The 8863-nt window shown below is 52.4% G+C and overlaps 1 protein-coding gene across 1 annotated transcript; it reads right to left on the bottom strand.

Moving 5' to 3' along the window:
* Positions 1–685: 685 nt before the first annotated feature.
* On the bottom strand, positions 686–8791 carry PAM16 (presequence translocase associated motor 16). Its single transcript, XM_036310666.1, has 5 exons — positions 8660–8791; positions 2015–2099; positions 1753–1889; positions 1273–1338; positions 686–843 (listed from the first exon to the last, which is right to left on the bottom strand). Exons 1-5 carry the CDS (start codon positions 8660–8662, stop codon positions 757–759), a joined length of 378 nt encoding a protein of 125 aa, XP_036166559.1. The 5' UTR covers positions 8663–8791; the 3' UTR covers positions 686–756.
* Positions 8792–8863: the final 72 nt, after the last annotated feature.

Here is an 8863-nt window from a genome sequence, read left to right as displayed (position 1 = left end):
TGAGCCACCCAACAAGAGATCACTTCCAACTGTCCTGTGTCTGGCTCTAAGGTCACCCACTCCAGCCTGCGGCACCCAGAGGCCGTTCTGGGTTTCCTCCTAACCCTGTGGGTGCCATCACCTCAACATTCTGCTGGGAGCTGGAAGGGTAGGAGGGGTCAGGTGCTGAGGGAGCAGGAGTGCTAGGAGCTGAAAAGCAAGATTCCAGACAAAGCGCACAGGCTTAGCTGCTTGTCTTGCAGTACCTGCTGTGGCTTTGGTAAGTGGCTTAGCCCTTAGGAAGACCCAGCTCCAGGGCCTCTGGGCAATGAGAGGCTTCTCTTCCCCAGCTGTACATGGAGCATTCTGCTCCAATCACTGAGATGCTAGAGTCAAACTCAGTGTGGAGAGGTGCTCTGTGACAGAGCTTGGGTGCCCAGGGCTCTGTCCCCAGGTGAGAAGGGCAGCGGCAGATCCAAGGATGGTCATACTATAGGAGGGACCTGGCGCTGGCACTGACAGCAGGAGTGGCTGTGTCCAGTACATAACAGAACTTGGCTGGCTCTCCACGGGCAGGCCAGGCCAGGTGGGTAGGCTGCCTGGCTTCTTGCTAAACTTACCCACCCAGCCCCTTGCCCTTCTCCCACCAGCCCATGGCTGGCAGGAAGAGCAGTCTGTTTTCTGGAATCTAGACATGCAATTGAGAAATGAGGAAAAGACATTTATTAACGAGCTATAAATTAGTGGAAGGGGGGGTGGGGTGGGAGGAGCCAGTGGTCACGTTTGTGGCCTCTTCTCTTTCTCTCTGTCCTCCTGAGCCTGGATTCGGAGCTCCTCCTCAAGGCGCTCCTTCGCTCGGACCACCTGGGGAAGGAGTTACAAACAGCTAGGTAGGGTGGCCTGCACAAGATGGTCCAATTCCAGCTGTGAGTCCGGACAGCATGAGGCAGGTCTAGTGCCTGGGGTGGGAAAAGTGGCCTGGGGACTTCCCCCTATAAGGAGACAACCCAGGGCATGTGGACTGTCATATGGGATCTGAAGCTGCTTCTAGCAACCCACCAGCTAATGGTCCTCTTCCCTCAAAGTCATGGCTGTTGGGAGGGCCACTGTCCAGGCTGATGCAGGACTCAGCCTGACAGAACCCAACAGCCGAGGCAGCCAAAAGGAGTGACAGTTTAGGGGGTCTCCCTGAGGTTGGGGCACCTGGGAGAGGCCCACACATCTTTCTGCCTGCCAAGCCCTGAACTACCTGGAACATGGCTTGCCCTCCTCCCAGCAGCAAACACTACTCACCTTTGACTGCAGGTAGAAGGAGCCGCCCACAGATTTATCATTCACCTTGAATAGGTGTTCGTACTTCTGCAGAGGAGGGGAGACGGTGAGAGGTGTGCAGTCTCTGGGTTACAGAGGCGGGGGAAGCTAGGAGATGACAAAGAAGGAAAGCAAAAGGGCTCGATCCCTCCGCCCTGCATGCCTGAAACGCCACACAGGAAGCCACTACAACCACTAAGGGGCAGAAAGGTGAACAGGTACCCAAGGAGGGAGGGGTTTGGCTGCTACCACCAACTGCTCAATGCCCCTGCTACTGCCTCCCTTGGGCCTAAAAACTAACAAGGGACATTGGCTCCCACAAGTCGGAGTCCCAGCTGGCTGTACCCCAAGTCTACCCTACCCCTTCCTGCCAGGCCTCCTTTACTCTTACCCACGCTGCTGGCCTGTCCCCCCACCCCCCTTTCTGGTCTGCTTGTCTCAGAGCCAGCCCAGTGGCCTCACCTTCTGGATCTCCTCGGGGTTCAGTTTGGAGACATTGAGAATCTGCTGTGCCTCCTGGAGGCTGAGGCCGGAGAGGTTAGAGGCGGCTGCAGACTGGTGTCCGGCACGTCCCCGGGCATCAGCTGCTGCCCGGCTGGCTGTGTGAACATGGGGTTAGTGCTCAACCCTCAGCAGCCCAGAGCTCACCTGGCCTCCATGTAGGTGGCTCACCCCTGCCAAGTGACACATGGAGGCAGAAGTGGCCAGAGGGGGTCAAGCTTACCTGCAAATTCCTGCCGCAGGGCCCGGGCAAAGGCTCTGCCCACCACCTGCGCCCCCATCACAATGATCTGGGCCAGGTACTTGGCCTGTTGGCAAAGCAGGCATTTGGTTAGCAGGCTGCGGCCCCCAGAGGTGGCACCCTGGAAATGGCTGCGGAGTGGCCCCCAGAAAGTTGAGGTAATAAAACACAAAACGGCAGCCACAGGCCTTTTCTAAAGAAAAGCTACTTTGGGTGGCTTCAGGCGTTCATGAGAGAGTAGGTGAGGGAGTAAACCTGACCAAGTCCCCAGAGGCACACCACTTGGCTTTTCCATGGCCTCTGGGAGAGCAGGTAGGAGCCAAGGCAAAGTGGCTGTAGGGCACAGAAGCCACTGGCTTCAGGAATAACACTGTGGCCAGGAGCCAGAACTAGGGCCAGTCCCAGACTCACCCACTCACTCACTTTGGCATCTAGGCCAACGAGGGCACTTTCTGTGTTTCTGGGACCGGCTGGTCCAACCTTCATTCTACTGGTGACATTCTAATTTTCCCAACACTATTCAAGTGTACTTCATTCAACACAACACAGCAAAAACTCTGTACCTTCCAGGAGGGAAAGGCCATGAGGCAGGCATTTATACAAACACATCAAGGACCAAGTAATGAGGGAGCGCAGGGCTGTTACGTATTCCTCCACCGGCTCACTCATTCACTCACTCACTGAGAGGCAACATTTAGACTACAAAGATACACGGGCCCAACCCTGGCCGAGTTGCTCAGTTGGTTAGAGTGTTGTTCCTCCAAGGTTGTGGGTTCAATCCCTGGTCAGGCCACAGACAGGGGTCAACCAATGAATACATAAATAAATGGAACAACAAATCAATTTCTCTCTCACCTCCACCTCCCCCCTCTCCCTCTACTAAACTCAATCAATCAATAAAATAAAATCAGATGCAGGGGCCCCTGTCCTTGGAGCTCCCACACCTCCAGGCCTTGCAGGGAAATCCTCCAAGGCACCACATGGCAGTGTCCCACCCTGAGGCCACAGGGGTCCATGCACCCCAGAGGCAAGTGGGGAGTCTCATTAAGCACGTGACCAGAGGCATGGATGGAAACCAGGAATGAGATGGAGCTACTAGAAGACAATAGTATGTCTACTGGGATGGGTTTTGAAGGGCAGGTAGAATTATGATGGGGATACTGGGGCTTCCTAGGCCGAGGGACCAAGGGGAGCCAAAACTGGGAGAAAGCATAAGAAATGTCCAGGTAGCAGCCAAAAGCCTAGGGGACCAGGAAGCAGCTGAGATGGGCAAATGTGCAGCTCTTACAGTGAACAGAGATTACATATAGCCTGCCCATGTGAAAATGGCTGTGTGTGAGAGATGGTACAAACTTGGTAGAGGACACCTGGAGAATGCTCACTGCAGGTCAACACTGTTCATGGGGCACATCCAAGTGGTTTCACTTGTTCTTTGTACTTTTCTGTCTTTAGATTTCCTATCAGTCAACAAGTATGTAAGCAAGAGTGACAGGCACCACGCCAAACACATTCTGTTTATTGTGCTATTTTTTATTTTTAACAAATATTTTTTATTGATTAAGAGACAAAGGGAGAGGGAGAGAACGACAGCAACATCAATGATGAGAATCATTGATTAGTTGCCTCCTGCACGCCCCCTACTGGGGACTGAGCCCGCAACCCGGGAACATGCCCTTGACCGGAATCAAACCTGGAACCATTCAGTCGCAGGCCAACTCTCTATCCACTGGGCCAAACCGGCTAGGGCTATTGTGTCATTAACCCTAACAACTCAAGACACTGAGACATAAAAAATAACAACACAAAAAAAACAAAACAAAAAAAGACACTAAAGCACAGAGGTATTTAGAGACCAGCCCAAAGACACACAGCTAGTACTCAGGGGAAGGTGGGCAAGGATCCCAAAGCCAGTGCTATCAGCCATGGTATCCCTAGGTTGCCCATCTCACACATGGTTCTGGGATCTGACAAGGAGCAAGGACCCAACCCAGAGGCCAGAGGGTCTTGTCAGATTCCAGTGCAATCCAGACTCCAGAACTGGCCTCCCTTGAACTTGCCCTTCCCTAGTAATTCTGGGCCATTGTCAGGAATTAATAAATGGAAGTGGGTTTGGATTTCACGAGTGGGTGGAAATTTCATAAGTCCTGTATTTCACACCAGAAACCAAAGCTCAGTGAAGACTCCTGTGGTCAGGGCTCCAGCCAGCTGCCTTGCAGGTGTGAAGACAAACAATGGACATGCTATTGACTGGGAAGCCTCACCTGACTCCCCAACCCCACCTAAAGCCGCTCTCAAGTGGGACAGGAGGCTCTGGGATGAATTGCTGGTCCTGTTTGAGTGACAGAGAGAGACTGATAGGCCGCTAGGTGTCTCCAGAGGGTTTCCTTGGCCTGGCACCTTCAACCTTCAGAACATACCCTCCTTTGCTGCCACATGCCTGAGTGCACCACCACTGTACCACCTTGTACTCTGCCCAGGGTAGTAACTGTTGCTAAAAAAAATGAATGTTAAGAACAAGGCTGTCATGGGCAATTCCCCCTACCATCCCCTCTAGGCTTCAAACCAAAGTGGCATGGTGGCTCCATGGTTCCAGCTGCCAGAGCTCTGTGGCTGCAGGGAAGGCTGGGCTGTTCTGCAGTTTCCCAGTAGCTAAGGGAGCTGCCCGGTCAGCCGAATTAGACTACAAGGTTCCCGGGAGAGCCAACTCCCAGGGGAGGCCATGTGGTCTTGTGGTTACACAGGCAAGCTTTGGGATTACCTGTGTGCAAATCCCAGCTGTGTGCCCTGGACAAGTTCTCAACCCCCCTGAGTCTCCGATTCCTCACCAACAATGGGACTGCCATAAGGATTAAATGAGGTAATGTGTGTAAAGTGCCTGATACAGAGCCTGATGACACAGTAGGTGATCAATAAATGTTGGTTTTCATTTATTACTATTAAAAAAACTTGACAATGGCCAGTCACTATGGAGTAACAAAGCTTCTCCCAATAAAGCAGCTCATTTAATAGATTCTCTAGTTACTCAGGGGAGGAGGCTGCAAAAAGCCAGGGACCTCAGAAGCAATGTGAAAGCAGAGTGAGAATGCTGCTTTGGAGCTGGGCTGACATAACCTGAAATCCCCAGCTTCGCTTCTTCTTCTTTTTTTAAAAAATATATTTGTATCAATTTCAGAGAGGAAGGGAGAGGGAGAGAGAGAGAGAAACATCAATGATGAAAGAGAATAATCGACTGGCTGCCTCATGCACATCCCCAACTGAGGATTGAGCCTGCAACCCAGGCATGTGCCCTGACTGGGAATCAAATCTTCATCTTCTGGTTCATAGATCAACACCCAACCACTGAGCCACGCCAGCCAGGCCCCAGCTTTGCTTCTTGTTAATTGTGTGGCACTGGGCAAATTACTCAACCTCTCTGAATTTTTTTTTCTGTTTACTTATTGATTTTAGAGAGAGATGAAGGGAGGGGTTAGGGAGAGAGATATCACTTTGCTGTTCCACTTATTTACACATTCATTGGTTGATTCTTGTATGTGTCCTGACCGGGGATTTGAACCCACAACCTTGGCATATCAGGACAATGCTCTAACCCAGTGGTCGGCAAACCGCAGCTCACGAGCCACATGCGGCTCTCTGGCCCCTTGAGTGTGGCTCTTCCACAAAATACCACATGTGGGCGCGCACGTACAGTGCGATTGAAACTTCGTGGCCCATGCGCAGAAGTCGGTTTTCGGAAAGGAGATAGACAAAACAGGTATACAAGACGAGTGTGGATGGGAGAGTTGGAAGGGGTCTACCTCAGCGAACGTACCTCAATCAGATTGAGGACGTTTTTAGCAAAGGCCAGCTTAGGAGTACCCTAATTAAGTTAATAACAATGTACCTACCTATATAGTTTAAGTTTAAAAAATGTGGCTCTCAAAAGAAATTTCAATCATTGTACTGTTGATATTTGGCTCTGTTGACTAATGAGTTTGCCGACCACTGCTCTAACCGAAGGAGCTATCCAACCAGGGCTGAATTTGTTTTCTTATCTGCAAAATGGGGAGAATACTACCTTCCTCACAGGAGAGCTGTAAGACCCTCAGGAGGCAATGCACATAAGACCAAGAGGACAGACAGACAGTGGCAGGTCCAGAGCAACTCAACAGCTGCCTTTGCTTCTGGACCAGGTCCTACCTGGTGTTGAATAATCTAGAGATGAGAGGTATAGCCAAGTCTCTCATTCATCTATTCAAGACCCAGACACCTGCTAAGCAACAACTGTGGGTCAACTACGCTCAGAGCTGAAGATGGATGGGGGAGCAGAGTTCTGCCAACTATCGCTACCACAGGTGATGAAGACAGCCACTGGCTGAGGCCTCTCTCAGAAAGCCCATAGTCCAGAGACTGACATTTGGGCCTGAAGACCCTGGGCCAGTTGGCTGACACAGCATCCAACTTCAGGCCAAGCTGACAGTTAAGGAGCAGAGGTCAGAGCCAGGATTCTGAGCCTGGGACACTGTGGACAGCACACATGCTTTCTCACCTGGGAAGCATCCTGCCTAATGCAGGACCAAAGGCCCGCAGCTGGGGGTGGGAGAGCACTCAGGAATGTGGTTTATCCCAAATCAAGTGCATCAACAAGGGAGTCTGGCTTTCAGACAAACCCATGTGCACTGTTTCCTTCGAGGAACAGTTCCAGGCCCTCAGGCTGGTGGGCAGAGACAGCCAGAGATTCACCCCTTTCTTTCAAGGATGCACTGAGATAGGATGGGGCTCTGTTCACACAGGGCCCCTGCAAACAGCTGTTGGTATCACAACTAAGCAGGAGGGAGGTCACGGCCACAACTGTCCAATTGACCATGGTTGTGTGTGGGCCTGGCCTGTGGCTGGCGCAGCAGGTGCCTGATACATATTTGAATGAATGTGACGTTTAACCAAGACACCGTCGGCTCTGCTTTGGGCAAACTGAAGTCTCATAATCTCTAAGTCCCCAGACAGAATTTCCAAATGCCCCCCACACCCTCTGCTGAGGAGGGCTCTAGCCTCCCCTGACAACACACACAACTCTCCACCAACACCGCCTGCAAATTCAGTCCACTCTCCAGTTCGGTCCAGGCACAGATGACTTCTCTGGTTTCTTCTTCCCTCACCTCTCTCCACCATTCACTCCTACATCAGCCCCTCTACTTCTTTACCTGAAACCTCTGCAGCTCTGAATTCACACACCGCATAAGTCATTCTTCTAAAGTGGGCAACTCAGTGCTTTCTAGTGTAGTTAGAGTTGTGTGACCATCATCACTAGTTCCAAAACATTTTCATCCCCCCCCCCAAAAAAACTCCATACCCATAACCTTGAATATCCTCCCTTCCACTCCAATACTGTCAAAATCCAACATCCTTCAAGACCTAGTCACGTGACCCCCACCCAAGTGAAACCTTCCCAGTCTCCTCCCATTTCTACCTTCCCATAGCACTTGTTCTTGTCCTATTAATATCAAGTTGTCTTAATTGACAGACTGGCCTACCTTCTCCCAGAGGATACAAACTCCTCCAGAGCCACATTTAACTCAGCCCTTGAGGGTGGCTCAGAGTTACATGTGGGAGTGGGTATGAAGGACCCAGTTCAGTGAGGGCTCATCATAGGGCCCCAACAAATGGCAGTGACCATTACAAGGCAGAAATCATGTGATGGGAAACGTCAAGTCTTGGGACACAGAAGGAGTGGTGCCATCCCAGGCACACGTGGGATGAGTGACCCTGGAGGAGTCAAACATGCAGAGCTTCAGGTTCCTTCTCTTGTGAAATGGGGGCAGTGAGAAGCACCGATTTCTTTAAGAATTACATAAAAATCAAAAAGAAAAAGAAAGAATTCCATGAAAATCTACTTAAAGCCTCAGCGCAGGGGCTGGCACTTGTAAGCTCTTCTGTTATTCTTACCACTTTCAGTTAAGAAGTGTTTCCTCAAACCCCTGCATCAATCACTTTGAGACGGGGCACAGCTCAGGACCCTGTATTTTTTAAAAGTATACATTTTTAATTTACTGATTTTAGAAAGAGAGAGAGGGAGAGGGAGAGGGAGAGATTTGTTGTTCCACCCATTCGTGCATTCACTGGTATGGGGACGACGCTGTAAACAACTGAGCAGAACCCTGCATTTTTAAGGGGGTCCCAAGTGCCCCGACGCAGCCAGCGTGGCCCAGGTGTGTGCACTGGCTCTAGGTGCCAATGGTACCGCAGAAACACCGTTTTCAGGGTCGCAGGGCCTGGTAAAAGCCCCAGCCAGTTCTACTTTATTGTGAAAGTCTCGGAGCCTCGGAGCCGTTTCGCCAGCTTCCAAGTGGGGACGCTAACAGGACCGCACCAACAACTAGCTCCAGGACAGAGCAGGCTCGCGTGCAGGGCTCAGCTCCGCCTCAGGCTGCTCGCACATGGGCTGGTGCACGGCCATCGCGTCTGCTGGAGCCCTGCCTTCCAGCCAGTCGGCTCTCCCCGGCTCCGAGGCCGCCAGCGCCCGCCGAGGTACCCCCAGGTGCGACGCCCTTGGCCCCGCTTCCCGACGGGCACGTAAGGGGAACTCGCCGCCCTCGCCCCGAAACGGCCTCCTCCCCCGTCCCACCCCCGGGCAGCCCCCGACTCAGGCCTCACCATGGCAGCCGCTCTGCCTCGGGGGCGCGGGCTCCGTCTTCCACGCCTCGCGGCCCCGGCTCAAGGGCGGCCGGCAGGTCAAAGGTCGAAGAGAGCTACGGCGAGCGCGTGCGCGACGCCACGCTGGGCATGCGCGTAGCCTCGATCCAGCGGGGCGGAGTGTCAGTGGTTACGCAGGAGGCCTGGGCGAAGTTGGGGGCGGGT

This window comes from Myotis myotis, unplaced genomic scaffold, assembly GCF_014108235.1.
Source record: "Myotis myotis isolate mMyoMyo1 unplaced genomic scaffold, mMyoMyo1.p scaffold_m19_p_5, whole genome shotgun sequence".
In the NCBI taxonomy this organism is placed as follows: domain Eukaryota; kingdom Metazoa; phylum Chordata; class Mammalia; order Chiroptera; family Vespertilionidae; genus Myotis; species Myotis myotis.
This window is presented reverse-complemented; position numbering and strand designations above follow the sequence as displayed.

What these genes read in the sequence shown, in the direction of transcription:
- PAM16 (XM_036310666.1), bottom strand. An exon ending in CCTGCGGCAGGAATTTGCAG is followed by an intron (nt 1,890 to 2,014) that starts GTAAGCTTGACC and finishes ATGTTCACACAG; the next exon opens with CCAGCCGGGCAGCAGCTGAT. An exon ending in ACCCCGAGGAGATCCAGAAG is followed by an intron (nt 1,339 to 1,752) that starts GTGAGGCCACTG and finishes CCTCCTCTGCAG; the next exon opens with AAGTACGAACACCTATTCAA.